Source organism: Sycon ciliatum, chromosome 3 (assembly GCF_964019385.1).
Source record: "Sycon ciliatum chromosome 3, ocSycCili1.1, whole genome shotgun sequence".
Classification (NCBI taxonomy): Eukaryota; Metazoa; Porifera; class Calcarea; order Leucosolenida; family Sycettidae; genus Sycon; species Sycon ciliatum.
Window position 1 is genome coordinate 7,051,688 of NC_088645.1, and position 19,987 is coordinate 7,071,674.

General features: G+C 44.4%; 1 protein-coding gene across 2 annotated transcripts in view; it reads right to left on the minus strand.

Moving 5' to 3' along the window:
* Positions 1–19,987, minus strand: part of LOC135811298 (uncharacterized) — a 208,780-nt gene that overhangs the window by 9,325 nt on the left and 179,468 nt on the right. For both annotated transcript variants that reach the window (XM_065324515.1, XM_065324514.1), the window contains 5 exons: positions 18,830–18,859; positions 17,414–17,440; positions 15,394–15,426; positions 9,188–9,643; positions 729–924 (listed from right to left, as the gene is read on the minus strand). In XM_065324515.1, coding sequence (XP_065180587.1) covers positions 729–924; positions 9,188–9,643; positions 15,394–15,426; positions 17,414–17,440; positions 18,830–18,859 — 742 coding nt within the window. The remainder of the gene's footprint in view (positions 1–728; positions 925–9,187; positions 9,644–15,393; positions 15,427–17,413; positions 17,441–18,829; positions 18,860–19,987) is intronic.

Here is a 19,987-nt window from a genome sequence, read left to right on the forward strand (position 1 = left end):
TTTTGCTAACTTATCGCTCTCTTGCTGCGCGCCCTGAAAGGGGAGATGTCGTAATATCTGGACTCTATTATGCGTACACTACTGTACACTTATGACTGTATGCGTTGCATGCTGTATGTACGTCACGCAGGCCGTTTCCCGTAGGCCAGAACTTTGATGTGCTTCACTGGCTCGGGACTTCTCTTGTTTTTCACTTACCTACTGGTTGTGCATTTCTTGCTCCTCATTAGTTTACTCGTCCATGTCTCCTTGTCCATATTGAGAATAATACTACAGTTTGCACATGTGTACGATCGGTGCCTGGAGCCTGTAGGATGCTAGCGAACTGCTCATTTGTACCGTGCATACGTATAGCATGCCTATATCCAGTACTAGCCTGGAACCTATTTACAGAGAGTCTTGTGAGTGTTATATTCACAGCCATCCCAAGACACGTCGAGCAGGAGAACAATATTATTACATATTCTCAGAGATGGAAAGTTCGACTGACCAGGAACACAGCATGGTCAAGAGAAAGAGAACTGAGTGTGACGCGTACGGTACGGGACTACACGTGACCAAATAATGACATCATAACATACCATAACTGACATCATAAGAAACCATACCTGTGAGGATGTATGGATTTAGTGTTTTGGGAGTGGATTCAAATGAGGAGTGGGACAGGAAGGAGCAGCCATCATTCTAGCTATCACATTTTTCCATTCCTTAAAAGAAAAGAGACTTACACATGTTTGCGGACATTTTCTTCCTGAATTGGCAATGCTCCACGTGTGCGCAAGTAAACAAATCCAGCTACAGCAATGAGCATGGTGCCAGCCACACCAAGTAGAGCGACGATAACGCCAATACTTGGGCCAGCCTTCTCACTAGCTCCACCAGGCCCGCTGCCTAATTTAGTGTTGTTAGTTGTAGCCGTTGGGCCTACATTGGAAGAAAACGGACAGGAAACAATGTAATGCTTCTTCGCTTTTCTTTCTTTTAAAGAACCAGGCTTGAGCCTATTTTGCTTGAGAATGGCTACTAAAACGGTTACTAAGCATCAATAGTACACTGTCATGTGACTACGGTATCGGTTAGTGTTACATACTAATAGTACACTGTCATGTGACTACGGTATCGGTTAGTGTTACATACTAATAGTACACTGTCATGTGACTACGGTATCGGTTAGTGTTACATACTAATAGTACACTGTCATGTGACTACGGTATCGGTTAGCGTTACATACTAATAGTACACTGTCATGTGACTACGGTATCGGTTAGCGTTACATACTAATAGTACGCTGTCATGTGACTACGGTATCGGTTAGTGTTACATACTAATAGTACACTGTCATGTGGCTACGGTATCGGTTAGTGTTACATACTAATAGTACGCTGTCATGTGACTACGGTATCGGTTAGTGTTACATACTGATAGTACACTGTCATGTGACTACGGTATCGGTTAGCGTTACATACTAATAGCACACTGTCATGTGACTACGGTATCGGTTAGTGTTACATACTAATAGTACACTGTCATGTGACTACGGTATCGGTTAGTGTTACATACTAATACAGTCTGTATCGGCTATAGCGTACCCTTTTGATTTCCGTGATTTTATCACTATAACCGATGCATCACTATATGCGATACGATCGATTTTTTTCTTTTTTCAATCTACGCATGAAAGGCAAGGAAATACAATGTACTTCCGGCATGGCGTTTTGACAAATGAGCATGCTGCATACATTGTAGTTGACAGTGCCCGCATTTCCATAAAAAATTCTGTTATGTGCATGTACATGTATCACTATCAAAATAAGCTACGTGAAGAAAGTTTAAAAAAATAGGGCCTTTGATATTATTGCTACATGTATTTTAAAGTTATCACTATAGCCGATAATAATATAGTGTGTTGTGCATGTTTTGATTCTTTGTTGCCATCATAGTATCCGATATATCATTACATCCGATAATATTGGTTATAGTGATATTTGGCAATAAATAAGATAAATTGTGCACTCATAACAACAGCAAAAATGAAGAAAGTCCAGTTCCATAACGTTTTCTTGTGACTGTCATCAGTGGAACGCCGTCACATAAAAATGTAATAACTAAAACACACACTTATATACATGTAGCTAATATGGTTTCAGGTAGAAATACAGCAGCTAACAAGTACAAAAAGCGAAGTTTGCACCTTTGCAATGTGTGAATATAGTGTATGTGAGAAAGGTAGTGGCAGATGAATGTGATACTGTGTGAATGAATGTAATGGTGCGTGTGTATTACTTGAAGAGTGTGAGTGATACAACGTTTTCTTTCTGTTTGCATAGCACAGGGTCACGAGTACGAATATACACAGCTTCCAACACCTGCAATTGCTTGAAGAAACGTGCGCAACGAATAACACTAAACCAGGAATCGTCAAACACCTTACGACATTCTGGACTGGACACCAAATGCTTGTACACTGCAGACTTCCTCTTGTCAACATCAAACTCCTCCTCATCACTACTCTCATCCTCCACCTCCATTCCAATGCCGCCGTCCATCCCATCGCACTCGTATTCGTCGTCATCAGTCTCCATCTCCTCGCAACACCGCTTCCCTCTCCTTGATTCGTTCTGTGCCGTGCCTGTGCTTCCTCCTGCGTCTCCTTGCCTTGTGTTCTCCACTTGTCTCAGTCGTGCCTCTGCTAGTCTCTTGCTTCTCCTCGGTTCTGCTCTGTTTTCAAGTTGTTCCCCTTCCGCTCTTACCGTTGTAGCAACATGGTTTGTCGAGGAGCGACCGTCCGGCGGCCTCCCTTGCCGTGGTCCGGTTTCCGAGCCGGAAACCAGATTAGTCTGCTCGTTCTCCATGGAAGTAGTCGGTGCTTCTGTTTCCGAATTGTGAGCCAAGCAAGCCAAGAAGCAAGAGACTAGCAGAGGCACGACTGAGACAAGTGGAGAACACAAGGCAAGGAGACGCAGGAGGAAGCACAGGCACGGCACAGAACGAATCAAGGAGAGGGAAGCGGTGTTGCGAGGAGATGGAGACTGATGACGACGAATACGAGTGCGATGGGATGGACGGCGGCATTGGAATGGAGGTGGAGGATGAGAGTAGTGATGAGGAGGAGTTTGATGTTGACAAGAGGAAGTCTGCAGTGTACAAGCATTTGGTGTCCAGTCCAGAATGTCGTAAGGTGTTTGACGATTCCTGGTTTAGTGTTATTCGTTGCGCACGTTTCTTCAAGCAATTGCAGGTGTTGGAAGCTGTGTATATTCGTACTCGTGACCCTGTGCTATGCAAACAGAAAGAAAACGTTGTATCACTCACACTCTTCAAGTAATACACACGCACCATTACATTCATTCACACAGTATCACATTCATCTGCCACTACCTTTCTCACATACACTATATTCACACATTGCAAAGGTGCAAACTTCGCTTTTTGTACTTGTTAGCTGCTGTATTTCTACCTGAAACCATATTAGCTACATGTATATAAGTGTGTGTTTTAGTTATTACATTTTTATGTGACGGCGTTCCACTGATGACAGTCACAAGAAAACGTTATGGAACTTGACTTTCTTCATTTTTGCTGTTGTTATGAGTGCACAATTTATCTTATTTATTGCCATTTTACGACTATTGTCTCCTCGTCGACTGTTTAAATAGTGATATTTGTACTGGATAAAATACGTTTTGCTTTTGATATTTCGTACCAATATCACTGTAGCCGGTATATTCTTATATCCGGTCACTCTATAGCCGATACAGACTGTAGTACACTGTCATGTGACTACGGTATCGGTTAGTGTTACATACTAATAGTACACTGTCATGTGACTACGGTATCGGTTAGCGTTACATACTAATAGTACACTGTCATGTGACTACGGTATCGGTTAGTGTTACATACTAATAGTACACTGTCATGTGACTACGGTATCGGTTAGCGTTACATACTAATAGTACACTGTCATGTGACTACGGTATCGGTTAGTGTTACATACTAATAGTACACTGTCATGTGACTACGGTATCGGTTAGCGTTACATACTAATAGTACACTGTCATGTGACTACGGTATCGGTTAGCGTTACATACTAATAGTACACTGTCATGTGACAACGGTATCGGTTAGCGTTACATACTAATAGTACACTGTCATGTGACTACGGTATCGGTTAGCGTTACATACTAATAGTACACTGTCATGTGACTACGGTATCGGTTAGTGTTACATACTAATAGTACACTGTCATGTGACTACGGTATCGGTTAGTGTTACATACTAATAGTACACTGTCATGTGACTACGGTATCGGTTAGTGTTACATACTAATAGTACACTGTCATGTGACTACGGTATCGGTTAGCGTTACATACTAATAGTACACTGTCATGTGACTACGGTATCGGTTAGCGTTACATACTAATAGTACGCTGTCATGTGACTACGGTATCGGTTAGTGTTACATACTAATAGTACACTGTCATGTGACTACGGTATCGGTTAGTGTTACATACTAATAGTACACTGTCATGTGACTACGGTATCGGTTAGTGTTACATACTAATAGTACACTGTCATGTGACTACGGTATCGGTTAGTGTTACATACTAATAGTACACTGTCATGTGACTACGGTATCGGTTAGTGTTACATACTAATAGTACACTGTCATGTGACTACGGTATCGGTTAGCGTTACATACTAATAGTACACTGTCATGTGACTACGGTATCGGTTAGTGTTACATACTAATAGTACACTGTCATGTGACTACGGTATCGGTTAGTGTTACATACTAATAGTACACTGTCATGTGACTACGGTATCGGTTAGTGTTACATACTAATAGTACACTGTCATGTGACTACGGTATCGGTTAGTGTTACATACTAATGTCACATTATCATCCAGGTTTTACTGTGAATACCAACATATGATCACAACGTGATCACAGAAGAATGACGAAGGAGGAGACCCAGTGTGACGGCAACACTGGACGTTACCAATATCGATGAGGACGATGATGGAACTGGCACCAATGGAGGAGATTCTAGCCAAGTGAGTTGAGTGAGGAAGAGAGTGTGGGCGTGAGAGAGTGTGGGTGTGAGAGAGTGTGGGTGTGAGAGAGTGTGGGTATGAGAGAGTGTGGGCGTGAGAGATTGTGGGCGTGAGAGATTGTGGGAGTAAGCATGGGCGTGTGCTTCGACCTCGTACATCATTTGGTTATCTCACCCTGATTGCTGACAAGTGTATTCTGATTCGTGTTTCTCCGTTTCGGGATCCAGCGGAGGATGCAGCCATGCAGTACAGTGTGCCGACAGTGCTGAACACCGTGGCACGTAGAGCATAATACACAGAACAATAAGGGTAAGCAAGACTTGTTTGTGGCTACTCTGAGTTTCATGCTGTAACGCAATCATCAGACAACGTAAGGATGCTATTAGCCATGTCGGTATTTGCGCCAGGAGAGATATTGGTGGATTTTGTGGTGCCTACGTTATGCACGGGGTGCTGATCTGGTAGTGTTAAAAGCGCTGTGTTGAAAGGGTGAAGGTGGGGTCTGAGGTTTCAGGGCTAGCAGTAATAATAGCAATAGTAGCAATATCTCTCCTGGTTTAAATACCGGCATGGCCAGTAGCATCCTCATGTTACCTGGTGATTGCGTAAGCATGAAACTCTGAGTAGCGACAAGTTAGCCTTGCCTGCCCTTGCTGTTCGGTGTCTATTGCCATCCATAACACCTAGCAAGAGTAGCATACTAGTGTTAATGCTGGAACTCTACTTTCTCTTTTCTTGCTCCCAGCCCCGTGTCGTCTCCACACTTATACACTGGACGACAAGATACCACGTACACACGACGTATACACTGGACGACAAGATACCACGTACACACGACGTATACAAAATAATGTACTACAACATTACTCCCTCCCAACAGTAGAACTGTCCTCGATTCTAATAAAAAAATCAGAGTAAAAAGAGGAATAGGTCAAACAAATCTCTCAATCATGCCACACCAGTCACACTCAGAAATAAAAAGTCCGCCTGCACTGCAGATTATAAAAAATCCGTCTGCCCACCCAGAACACCAGCCATGACCACCGTCATACATGTGGGAAATGATAACTTCAAAAACTCTAAACTGATTCACACAACACACCACCTCACGGTCACGCAAAAATTCTACTGTGGGAGAGCACAAATCATAGGAATAACAGAAACAGGGGTGGATCCAGGATTTTTCCAAGGGGGGGGGGGGGGGGGTCAATTTTTTCCCACCCTACCTTCAGGCCTGTGGGGATTACCCTATCAACAAATGTAATAATAGTAATAACGTGTACTTACCCATGATGAGAAGGGAGCGAAAACGTTCGGTTACCAAAGTGGCTTACTTGACTGTGTGGATTGCGTCGGTGCTGTCACCTTTTCTTTCGAAATAATAATCCACAATGACGAAATGATGACATACACAGGTACATGATTGTATAACAAGTTCACACGTTCGCGTTATCGGTACAGCACCAAATAATACTTGAACATGCCAGTTGCTATACAAATGTAACTTCAGTACCCTTGTTTCAACACTCTGCAGCTAAAACATTATTGAAGACACGTAGCAAGGAAGACATTTTCAATTTCTTTACCGCACAATAGCTGATTGGTACTTTCCGACTCCAGCAGCTGGTCTGTAATAATTGTCCACAATTGTGTACTCTGAGCCGCCCGATGTTGACTCCACTGTACAGTAGGTTCCATATAAGGCAGGCTTCCTGCATATTTCGTGTCTCAGTCATAATTGTCCCCATTTTGGAGAAATTTTGATTATTGGATGATAGGACGTTGAACTTGAAGGTGATTTTCAAGTTTCGCTCTTTGTTTTACCTTCGATACTAGTGGCTACACTTTTCTTTGGAGTGTCACCAAAATTCAATGGCAGCTGGTCTTGATCCTGCCTCTTTTAGATGCTTCGACGAACTCTAAGGGCTCATAAAGCACGAGCCATGACGACAATTACAACACTGCACGGCCACTATTCAGGATCTAGTTTTGAAACTAATACTAGTACTTACTTTCGAAGTTTCCGCAGCAGCTCAACAAATGTATGCACCTCTTTCTCCTCTTTCTCCTCTTTCTCCTCTTTCTCCTCTTTCTCCTCTTTCTCCAAAGCGAACGCGTAGATATACTGTAAGACATGTTATTATAACGAGTCGCAAATTTAACGATTGTCCAAAATTCATAGGTTAACGAGAAGATATGTTAACGATCTTGCAGTATTCTGCCATATCCACACACAGCATATATGAAGCAGTACGGCCTCAACGGATCTTATTAGAACGAAGAAATGTCATTCCTTAAAACGTTAGATTTGTTTCCTCGTTATATACATGTCTGACAGTAGATCTACATTCAGTGCAGATCTACTTTAGTCTTTGTATTATCTACAGCTACATACAAGACAACCATGTTCAATGTCATAATTATAGATCTACCAAGCTGCATAGCTAGCGGACCGCTCTGGCCTGCAGGCCATAGCATGGGGCGAGCACGTCACACGGGCATGGGTTCGTGGTCACACCCGAACTATGGTCGGAAAAAATCAGGGGGGGGGGGTCGTTCGAAGCAGTGGAAAGAAAGAAATCACGCAGCGCTGTTTTTTGGATCCGCCCCTGAAAAAGAACAAAATCCACTGGCTCTGTGGAGGCCTCTAGTTATCCTCATAGAAGAGCAAATCAAAAAAATGAACAGAACACATGCGCTGACGTGTGCGGACACCTCTTTATGCTCGAGGAGAGCAAAATAATAAAGAACAAAATGTTGGGAGAACAGAAAATACAAAACTCACATTCTCATCACGTTCACAACACCACACGTACCCTCTCACCGACGAAACTCCTCACGCCGCCATTTTGTCCGCAGCGAGCGCTGTTCAACATGGACATCTTGTTCCCTTGCCACATCAATTGACTTCTCCATTTCCTTTCGTTCCTTCTTTTTTTGAGTTTTTTTCTTCTGGACACAGTTTTACGTCGTGTCCGGGACCAATCAATGATGACGACTGACGAGAGACGGGAGAGACGATTGATGAAGGACGAGGACTACAGACGAACTTCTTGACGACTGACAGAAGGACAACTAGAAATGACAACGGAAACTGGGAGTGAAGGCCACGCGGGACGAATCCAGAACTTGAAGTGTACAACAAATATAATATATCATCGCTGCCACCAATATCGTAACTTTACTTTCTCCACCTGCTCCCAGCCCGTGCCATCTCCACACTCATACAATGGATGACGAGATAACTAAATTTATTAGAAAGACTGTTTATTACAAGACGACTACGGAAACACAACTAGACGTGACGAACTCAAGACGAATATTGCTTTTCACACCACAGCAACACGCGCATGCACCAACACCACGTACACACGACGTACACAAAATAACGTACAACACTAAGAACTCAGACTGATGTTGTAAATCATTCGCATATACAACGCCCTACCTACAGTATCTCACACAAAGCGATAGAACTTATTATATTTTTTACAACACTTATTAAAAACCACCCACTGGCATGCTATTTCTCATAAACCCCACACTTTTTGGCCACGGTGTTCGTATTAGTCACAAATAATTATGATCATGACTGATCTCAGTTTGATCTACAGTGATTCACTCTCCCCCACTATGACTAGACAAATTGAAGGGGAAAAGGTGTCACAAATAACCCCACAACTCATAAAGTACTGATACATTCAAGGTCAAATTCAAACTAGACATGTTATACTCAAAACCATGTTAAGGGCTAGTAGTGCCTTTGGCATTCATTCTCATAATTATACTGTTGACAGATCAATCATAGCAGTTCCAGGGCGCTTCTCAAAGAGATGACCGAATAAAAACCATTGCATTGAGAAGCTGCTTGGAACCGTAGGAAATGACCCAATTGTAGCGTTAGGGTGTGGTAGTCATGGTGATTCATGTCCCACAACCGAGCTCACTCACATTCTTGATAGTATACCTCAATGGCGTAGGATTCGTGTCCTTTTGACAATTCGGTCACGGTGCACATACTGCCAAAAGTTACTTCTACTGGGTACACTATGAGGGGGAAATTGGCAATCTCCGAGTATTTTTTCTCAACAAACACCCAATGTACAGGGATAACAATGCTCAATAGTCTTACCTGGTCTAGATCCAGAAACACGGAAACTGGTTGGCTGGATGTCAGTGATATTAACCTCCTTTACTATGGTTTCCTCAACAGTAGTACCACTGGTAGTTTTGAATTTGCCAAACTCCGTATACTTTAGTGCGTAGCTTTTAGAACAGATCAGAAGGCAATTGTCTTTGCGCGTGCAAAGATTCTTATCCAGTATTTTTTGCAGAATCTTTTGGTCTATTTTCAGTTTGCAAAGCTTCCCCGTATGCCTCACGAACTCTGAGGGATAAATATTAACTTTATCCGTGGCGCTGCCCAATCCACATGACGTATCGAAAACTAAATGTGGCATTCCATTTCCAAGCTGAGCACAGGTACGGCTGCCGTCACTAGGAAGCGGGGCTGATGTGACTCCGTATCCAATAGTCATGCTCTGATTGTCGAGATCTAGGTCTACGTCAAAATCAAACTTGGGTGTCTCTGCAGCGAAGTAATTGCATAAATAAACACACACACACGAACGCACACACACACACACACGCACACGCACACGCACACGCACACGCACACACACACACACACACACACACACACAAACACACAAACACACAAAACGAACAGCTCGCCCATTTTTCCATGTTCCACTATTGCCTTGTTACACAACAATTACATGCAACGCACGGGCGGCGCAACGAGCACCCGGAAAGATCGATTTCTGCCCGCAGTTTCATTGTATGAACTTAAAAACAAAAAATCGAAAACGAGAAGGGTAGTGCGCTATCAGAGTAGGGGGGGGGGGGCATCAAAGTAGGGGGCGCTGCTCCCACCCCCCCCCCACCCCTTTGGCTAGTACCCTGAGCAACCTTATGGGCAAAGAAGTATATTACCTATCGTACTCGTGCAATTAGAGCCCTCTCTTGAATAGTGCCCTCTCTCGAATAATGCCCCAGTCTCGGAGAGCCAATAAAAAAATAAAGCCCTACCTTGAATAGTGCCCCCCCCCTTAAGGGCTTCTAACCAAGCGCGTGAGTAAGTTTGGTGCTGTTTTGCTAATTTTCTTGTCCATGGCACTCCACTCAGGGGCGTAGGCAGGCAGGGGGGGGGGGGGGTGCTTTGGGTGCCAATGCACGCCCCTCAGAAATTCCGATCTTGGGTCGCTGCTGGTTCGAAAGATACCATAATAGGCGGACCCCTGATCACATGTGCGACTCTGCACATCACACACTGTAAAAATCCCTGTTCAGACCAGTGAGTAGTAGGTATTGTACTAGTCCCTGGTTCAGACCAAGGTGTTCTAACATCTGAAACCAATCTACATGCTCCTAATTGCAGTTGACTATTTCGTCTGATGATTGGCCATTTTCAATGAAACTTCTGGTCCAGGGCAACTCCGGTTCGTACCTGCCTGTTGTGTCCTACCCCAGGTGGGTTCTACTCGGACTCATCCAGCTCGATCACACACACACGCGAGGCCATTACAAATTTCAGTTCATCTCAAACTCCATATCCGAAAAAGACCAAGCTCACGTGCGAGCATGCGCACTACATACATAATGGTCGCTGTCCAGGACATGACAATTTCCCCCTCACTAGTTGAGGCGAAGCATCTAGAACTATGCAATAGTAAACATATCAACATGCAATCTCACAACTCACAACTGCCGAGACATAATATTAATGATACACTATACACCATATACACACCATAAATATACAAAACTCAATCTGCGCTTTTGTTTTCTGTTAATGAGGCCGAACCTGATAGCAATGGAAATAAAAATTTCCAATCAGGCCCGAACGTACCTTGCCAGAGTGCTCAAACTGACAAGTCAGTGAGCTCTGCATAACGCAAACAGCAAAGGCCCCACGCAAGAGTGCTCAACTGCTACAAGAGCAGGAGCGAAATACTCAATCTGCGCCATAAATATATAATTATATACAATATCCAGCAGAGTCCAAAATATATCATTTTAACTCCACAGACTAGAATAGGTATATGAACTGTGTGTTCTGAACGTCAACCCCTTGTGAGTAGAGATTTTCGTGTACGGCCGAGAAGCTGGATCAAGCTCCAGTTGGTGATAGGCTTGGGAGAGATCCAATTTGGTGAATATATCTCCCCCCCGACAATTTTGCTAACATTTCCTCAATAGTAGGTAGCGGGTAGTGCTCCAAATCAGACTTGGCATTGATTGAGCGAGAGTAATCAGCACAAATTCGGATACTACCATCCGATTTCAGTACTGGCACAGTAGGCGATGCCCATTTCGAGTGCTCAACTGTGCGAATAACTCCCTCTGCTTCCAATTTCTCCAAAGCCTCCTCGTACTTCTCCGTGATAGAGAACGGTACGGGCCGCGCCTTGTGGAAAATTGGATCAGAATCATCCACTCTCAGGGTGATTTGAGCCGACCTCAGCTTGCCAACCTGAGTCGTATCGAACAGCTCCTCAAATTCCTCAATGAGAGCTCTCCTCCAACCATCCATTTGAACATGATTGACATTGACAATCTGTTTCCATGGTAGAGTAAATTGGGACAACATATCCCTGCCCAACAATGACGGACCACCATTATCCACCACACGGAGTAGTGTTGGTTTCTCCACACCATCAATGCTGACATTGAACTTCCCTTCACCAATACATTTGATTTCTGCCCCAGAAAAACCGGTCATGCGTACACTCGGTTTGGTTAAATTTGTACGAGACACCCCAAGTGACTCAAAATCATGGACAGAAATGATTGAAATGCCACTGCCTGTGTCGATTTCCATTACAACAGGAACATCATTCACAGCAATTTCAAATTTGTAGGAGGGAACAGATTTGCTCTTCAATTCGCCCTGATCCGAAATGTGGAACATTGGCATGCACTCAAGATCAAGAGATTCATGCTCACCCGCGTCATCAGTCACAACATTGTGCACCGACGCGCCTGACGTGGATTTCTGCCGACAAACACGCTCCAAGTGCCCCTTCCTGTGGCAGTGACGACACTCAGTGGCCTTGTGTTTGCACTTATTCGCCAAGTGTTGAGTAGACCCACGGCGGTAGCACAATCTCTGCTCTCGAGATTGTTGAGATTGAGGAGAAACACCAGACTGCGCCTGCGAAAGCGATTCCACTGGCCGGTGATTCACCTCGTGCACTTCCTGCTGAGAGGTCAGCTGCACGGCCGCGCGCGCCGCCGATTCCTGCGTCAAAGCTAGTTTGACGATGTCATTGAACGACTGTGCCGAAGTATCTTCTTTCGTCAATAAGAAATTCCGAGTGGATGAGCTGCTCAAGCCAGCAATAAACTGGTCTCGGAGCGCTCGATCGAGGTGATCAGCAAACTCACACCTCACAGCCAATCTCTTCAGACGAATGATGAAATCCGCAGTCGACTCATTTTCCTTCTGCTTCAACTGATGGAAATTGAACGTCGCCGAAACTTGCGAAATTGCAGGTTGAAAATACTTCCTCAAAAGATCGCAAATCTCTGACAGTTTCTTGTCAGCTACTTTCACTGGCAAACAGAGGCTCCTCAAAATCGAGTAGGCTTCCGCAGACAGCAAACTCACTAATACAGCCTTCCTTTTCTTGCTGGCAGCCAACTTGTCTGCAGCATTGGCCGAAGCAGCCACGGTTCCGATATCATTGGCAAAAAATAGAATTCAAGTCTTTCCTCAAACTCTTGAAAGTCGCCGCCGGTAAACGGCTGAAGCGATGATATCCGAGCCATATCTTCGTCGCCAGCTGTTGTGTCCTACCCCAGGTGGGTTCTACTCGGACTCATCCAGCTCGATCACACACACACTCGAGGCCATTACAGATTTCAGTTCATCTCAAACTCCATATCCGAAAAAGACCAAGCTCACGTGCGGGCATGCGCACTACATACATATGGTCCATGTCCAGGACATGACACTGCCGCTGTGCAGTATCACATCAGACCTCAGTAGACTCAGCACATGATTTGTATCGCACTCCGAATGTTTTGTTAGAAGCAAAGTATCATACAAACACGCCATTGGTAGAAGTAGCAACACAGTCCATGGAAAACACACACCACATATAGTAGTTTGCTGGCGGTATATTTTGTATACTGTAGTTCTGGCTGTTGATTGGCCGCGTTGGACATTGTTGAAAGGCAAAACAAATTCTTTCTTTCATGTGTTGCAAGTGTGGGTACAGCAGCAGAAGAGTAAAAGTAGCGTTGAAGTGCAGTTTGCGGTTTTGTGGGAAATATAGTGTACGTGTCACGTCCCTGGATGTAACAACTGCTGCCTGATAGTCCTGTGACAGCAGGATCTACGTAGTGAGCAGCTCTGTGCTGAGCTGTCTCGCCCTTTTGATACAACGTGGTTTGGTCAGTGTCTTGTCCCACGTGCTTAGCATGTAGATTGAGCGACATGCGCTTCCCAAGTAGGTGACCTGCCTTCTTGGCATGGCACATCATATGATCCAAGGCCGGAACCTGGTCAGGTTGGTTCTCGCGTGTGCTTAATTTCCTGGAAATGTGACTCCAGGCTTTGTGCAAAACCACGTCACTACGACGGTCTACAGGTTTCCACGATGCCTCAGTGCTTTGTGCAAAGAGCCAAGACTAACAGATAGGGGTGAAACGATTAGTTCGAATATTCGAGTATTCGTTCGAAAATCTCAAACGAGCGAGTATTCGAAATTTTGCACTCGATGTTTTTTTTTTTTTTTTTTTTTTTTAGTACTGGCATTCTATTTTTCAAAAACTCCTGTTGTACTGCTCATCGACTGGTATGCACGCATTACCTATTCGTGCCTTTGAGTCAGTATTTTATGACTTGGACGATGCGATCACCACGGCAAGTAACGTTATTTTGTTTTGAGATAATGAAAGTACTGGTGAAAATCGTTACTTTACACTCTGTACAAGACGTTGGCGACTTTTGTTCTATGTTCACAGATAATTTCTTCCGAATTAGTCGAGAACTCACAAATCTAGCGCTTTTGAATTTCGATAAAATACTCGAAATAATCGGATACTCGATCGAATATTATGAATGAGTGATCGGTTGGTCAAAATAGATACTCGTTTCACCTCTACTAACAGAGCTAAGTGCAAATAGTGCAGAGCGAAGACGAGCACACGAGCCCAAGCCGTCACCGCGCCAGGTCAAGGGTATCATGCAAGCAGAGCGAAGAACACCGCACCGCAGACCTTACCCATAAGAAGCCGCTGAGCAACGGCACGTTGGGTGAGCGGGCTCCCCAGCGTGACCCTCATATACGCACTTTGTACTCTGGCGTGGGTGAGCGGGCTCCCCATGTCCCAATTTGGTCCTTCTTCTCTCCATGTATTTCTTCCTGTTTCTTCTTGAATGATTACCGTACGGGTATTCTGCTTTTCTGCTGACTGGCTGCGCATATTCCGGTTTTACCCGTTCTACTATTTCCTGGAATTACCTCGTACCATTCTAAGCAATGATCACGCCATATCTCTAAATTGTGCTATAAAAGAAGCTCTCATTCTCTCCTTTACTTGAGTCGAGTCGAGACTCGATCTCAGCTCTTAGTCTTGGTTTTACTTTGAGCTCGTATTTGAATACTACTCACAACGTGAAGCTAACACTCCTTGTCTGTTGATCGTGTGGGGTTGAACTTGGACCAAGCCGACTATGCTGGTTGGCCCCTGGGTTGTGTTGGGCTCGTCGTGAGGCCACACATCTATCCAGTCGCCGCTCGTAGTGATTTCTGGGTCTGGTCACTGAGCGCGGGGATGCGACATACGTATGGTCAATGATGCCTTACTGCACTATCAAACACTACGAAGAGAAAAAAAGGGTTGAGAAATCAGACTTAAATTCGATGGAGAGTGTGATAATTCTGGAGAAAGTAGCTTCCAGGACTTAGCTCATCATTAGTTGGAAGCAGGGAGCAGTAAAATACCATAATCACTAGTCCCTGGTTGGAGGCTTGTCATTCGCTGATTGATCTTCAGCGTCAAGTGTGGGGCTATTTATGCTCCCCCTCCCCCTCGTCCCTCCCGCCGTATTGTGGATCAAATCATACGCATGAAAGGACCAACATATTAGTAAGTACTCTTGTGTGGGCATTCCCGCGTTGAAGTGTAGCAACAGTATGCTGCGTCCGCAGGTTCGCTTATGCGGAATGGCTTGGGTGAGAGGAGAGGATAGAGAGCAGCTCGGCAATCAAGTACTACTTTAAAAGAATTGGGAAAGCTTCCAATTTGTTCTACACATTTTCTTACTTCGCCATTCATTGCAGGATTTTCCACCGAAGCCTGTAGAAGAATTGAAAACAAACAACAAGCATTCATGCGTACACACGCACAAACAAACACACACATGTGCACACACACACACACAAAAATGCACAAACGCACACACGTTATACATATATGCACTTAGAGTGGTGGCAATTGAAATCCGCCCCTCGCTCAGTGTGCTCAGAATGCAAAGACTCAGAATGCAAAGATCCAGAATGAAAAGACCCAGCATGCAGACCCAGCACGCGCCTGTACACTTCCAACCTGATACCGCTAGAGTTGGTGCTGCTCTCGAGGACGATAATCAAGGGTCGATTTTCACTTGCCAACATTGTATATATCACAGGCATGTTATTGCATGATATATGAGAGCCTTCTTGGCACTAGAACCAAGCCATCTCTCAAATTCTTGGCCTCCCTGGAAAATTAATTCGGAGTCTCCTTTATTGATCTTTGCGGGGGTCCCAGACAAGGTAAGGATAGCAGAGCCACTGCCATTCTTGTGGAAAACAGCCCAATCGGCCCTCAGAATAATGATAACCGGAATCGAATTTTTTTAAGATGAGTACTCATATTCTATCATTCAAACCGGGGAAAATTTGCCCTGCCCAGAAGAATCTTCTGACACCTATTGCTTCTGAGCCATCTTACAGAGTGGAGCTCCAGCAATGGTCAGTGTGACCGCTTCTATCATATCTGCAGCTCCGTCAGGCGAAATAGCACGTCATAGTACATTCGAGATCAGCGGGAAGAAGATGACGACGTCCACTAATTTCGTATCTGTGCACACGAATCTGCTGTGTGTGTTACTCTGTGTGTCAGCTATGGCATCATCGCCTGTGGTTCCATGCCTAGCATGTACGTCTGAACCATCCTGCAAAGTTTGAATGACGTAGGTTGAGCGATCGCTCCGCGAAACATACTTTTTGAAATTCTCTTCATAGTATATCTTCCACCATTGAAATTTCGAATTTCTTCAATTTTTTTGCTGAGAGGGGTGGCTTGCAACCTCGATATGGCTTGTTCCAGGCATGCTTTGGAGCCATTGCCTGTTGAAGCAGTGGCGGGGATCTGCCCTGCAACTGCTACAACAAAAAATGATTCGATCTGAGAAAGGGTGAGACCGCGAATCTCGGTTGAATATTGAGTATTTCAAGCCTTTCCACGACGAAGATGGAGTTCTTTTTGGAGATGGACGTCGCGGCAAAGGATTTGTCCAACTTCTGGCGTCTGGTGAAGCCAGGGATCATTTGTCCAGTCAGGTTGGCAGCCTAACCGTCGGTAAGCTTGTGTTTGGATCCCGTTCTGCTCGATGTGGTAGAGCCCAAACAATTTGATATCGTACAAATTGATCTCAGCATCGTGCGTATGGTATTTTATATTCAGAAAATCCCAAAGTGTCTCTGTGTGGCCGTCCTATGCCACGAGAAACTCCAATCAGGCTCCTATGTCCTCTGCCTTCATGATTGAATGTCCACTTCGTTTGAACAACGAACACAACAATCGAGGACGGCTTTGCAATGAAAAATACAGCTATACTGGAGCTGAAAAAAAGAAGAAAAAAACGTGCTCAGGATGAGACTCGAGTACACGCATACTCTCCCAGCTGGTGAAACGCAAATATTTGTGAAAAATGCGTGTCGCCGACTGACCAGTAATTTCGCCTGACGACTTGCACTTTGTAAAGACAGAAATTTGAAAATTGTTGGCATTTCCCATTTCAGCGCTGGGGCAAAACGTGACTGCAAGGCTTTGATCAACACATCATCGGAACGCTGCATCATCTGCCTTCCATAATCAGTATAGCCATTCAAGGATCCAAGACTTTTCATCAAGTTAGGATACTATTTTGTCTAGCTAGCGAATCTCCCTCTCTCTCTCTCTCTCTCTCTCTCTCTCTCTCTCTCTCTCTCTCTCTCTCTCTCTCTCTCTCTCTCTCTCTCTCTCTCTCTCTCTCTCTCTCTCTCTCTCTCGTAATAACTTGTCCATAAAATAAACTTACATTCGAAAGTTCTATTTTTGTTGCCAACTGGAAATGGAAGAGAGAAGAACAAACAAGAGAAAGGTGAATACATGTAGACAATGCCATTGCTACGCATTATAAGTATATGTACACTGGTACAGCCCGTACCTGCCAAGTACTGAGAGTGCTTTTTCTGGACCGCCAGGGCAAAATCTCTGGGTTTTCGGGAAATATAATATTTTTCCAAAATTCTTTATTTGAACATTTTTGAGATTAACATTTTGAATTTCCTTCTGATCTTGCTCGACGATTCTTTCAACTGACAACTGATAACCAGCAGAACATGTTCATGTACTGCATGATCTGGGACATCTCCAGAAGTGGGTTCATTGTTCTGGAAATGCGTAGGGGTACCTGGCATAAGTAGGATATGACCCTCGTAGTCGGGTTATACCGTACCCTCATATAAATCCCTCCTGCAATCGCAGTCGGGATTTATATTCAGCCGGTATAACCCTCTGACTCGGGTTATATCCTCTACATATACTCCGTTTGACACCACAGTGGTGTTAGCAAGAGTACATAACCCCCGGGAGTGTGCAACTCCAGCTATGGGGTCTGCGACGGCAGAACTTCACACCACGCGATGAACCCATACACATTGTTTGCACTCTGTGCATGATAGATACAGGGTTGTACACCCACCTAGCTTTGGGTACACCTCTCTTGTGGTCACTTTGCACTGTTTGCCAGGGTAACCTTTTGAACCATGTCACGTGATGTGAAGTTCTGCTGTCGCAGCACTGCATAGAGGTTGTGCAGGCAGTTACACACTCTTGGGCGCTATATACTCTTGGTGTTAGTGGACATTATAGCGTAACTTGCAGTTCCGTGGTCCTTTTTCTTTTCTATTAAAAAATACACACACATGTGCACATGCACATGCGGACCCACAAGCTTGTGCATGTGTTGTAGTGGTAAGTGATGTTGGTGAATGCGCGTGTTGCTGTGGCGTGAAAAGCAGTCTTCGTCTTAGATTGTCTTGTCTAATTGGTTTTCTTCGTTGTTTCAATAGACAGTCCTGTAAACGTTGTTATCTCGTCGTCCATTGTCTGAGTGTAGAGATGGCACGGAGTTGGTAGCAGGTGGAGGAAAGTAGAGTTACAGCATTGGTGACAGTGGTGGGGTTTTAATCCACGCCTCCGGAGAGACTGGAGTGCCAACTGGCACACAGAACGCATCAAAATTCAAGCAAAAATAACTTAAAACGCGGGTATTGAGCCAATAATAAATGGAGAAAGGAAAAAGAATATATGGAAACGAGTTAAGTGTAACTAGTTGGTGCCTAGTTGGTGCACTTTCTGACTATAATATAGTACCTAGTTACAGTGATGGAGAGTTACTCTTAACTCGTTTCCATAATTATTTCCTTTTTCCTTTCTAAAAATGACTTACGTTTTACTTCCGTACAACCTGGGTCAAGACCTACAGTAGCAATTCCAGGCAGACACAGCAAACACATCACCACTTTAAGCGATCATATAGGCACTTAAATGATGGCATTGTCATTGTCATTGGCACAGAACAATGCAGCGGCAGCAATGAAAGCTTGGTGTGACTTTCATAGTTTCGTCAAATGGATCTTGAAAGATGAAACTCGGATGGAGAGCCAAGGATTAAAATAAAAAAAGAGAAGAGAGGATCATAAGTTTACAAGCTATCCGTTTTGTCCAACACTAACGATTATAAGCCTTTTAAAATATTTGCGCCTTAATCTTCGCGCCTAAGATGCGCCATTATGTTTCCCCCTTTTTGCTACAAAAGGGTGAAGTTCACTATCTGTTAGCCATTCTAAGCAAGAGGTGCAACCTGTGCCTGGCAGAGAAATTGGCAATCGCGCAAGCACCCAAGCACCTCTCTCTCAACAAAAGGAGTGAGCTTGTGTCGAAGTGTCGCCATGAGAATAGGTACTACCTTCGGAACTTTAAACCAGCTACAGCCATCACCTAATTAAGTAAGAGACAACCAGCTCCAGTGGTTGTCACCTTTCACCACTTGCTGTCATTCACGCTTTGCACTGCCGCTATTTACACTTTGCTTTGTGAGGATATAAACCAATACTGATCCAGATTTCCAATTACTGTTTTCTGATGATCGCTTAGTGCGTGAAACTCTGAGTAAAAACACTTCCTCTGTCCTCCTATTGTTTGAACCAGCTCTACCACTCGGTATTGAGCACTCTCTTGGACAGCCTGGAACCTCTCTGTTTTGTTAGCCATTCTATATTATCAACCTTCACTGACGAGATCCTGATGATCGAAACAGCTGTTGTCTGAAGGAGCAGAGTACCAACTGACGTGTCGTTTTGCTGATGGTGTGCTGAGGCACCGTGTTGAGGTCGGCCGGAGAGCGCATCGGTGTGGTGTGGTGGTTGATAAGAACTTACGATTCTACGCAGGATAATGATGAGTCACAATGTGCAACAATTAGCACAAAACTGACTGATGTGACACTGACATTCAACGACCTGATGCTTAGCTGCATCATGTCTGGAATGCGCAAAGCAACAGCCTTCCCACTTGGAAGGTCGTGAGTTATGAAATAACGTAAAAG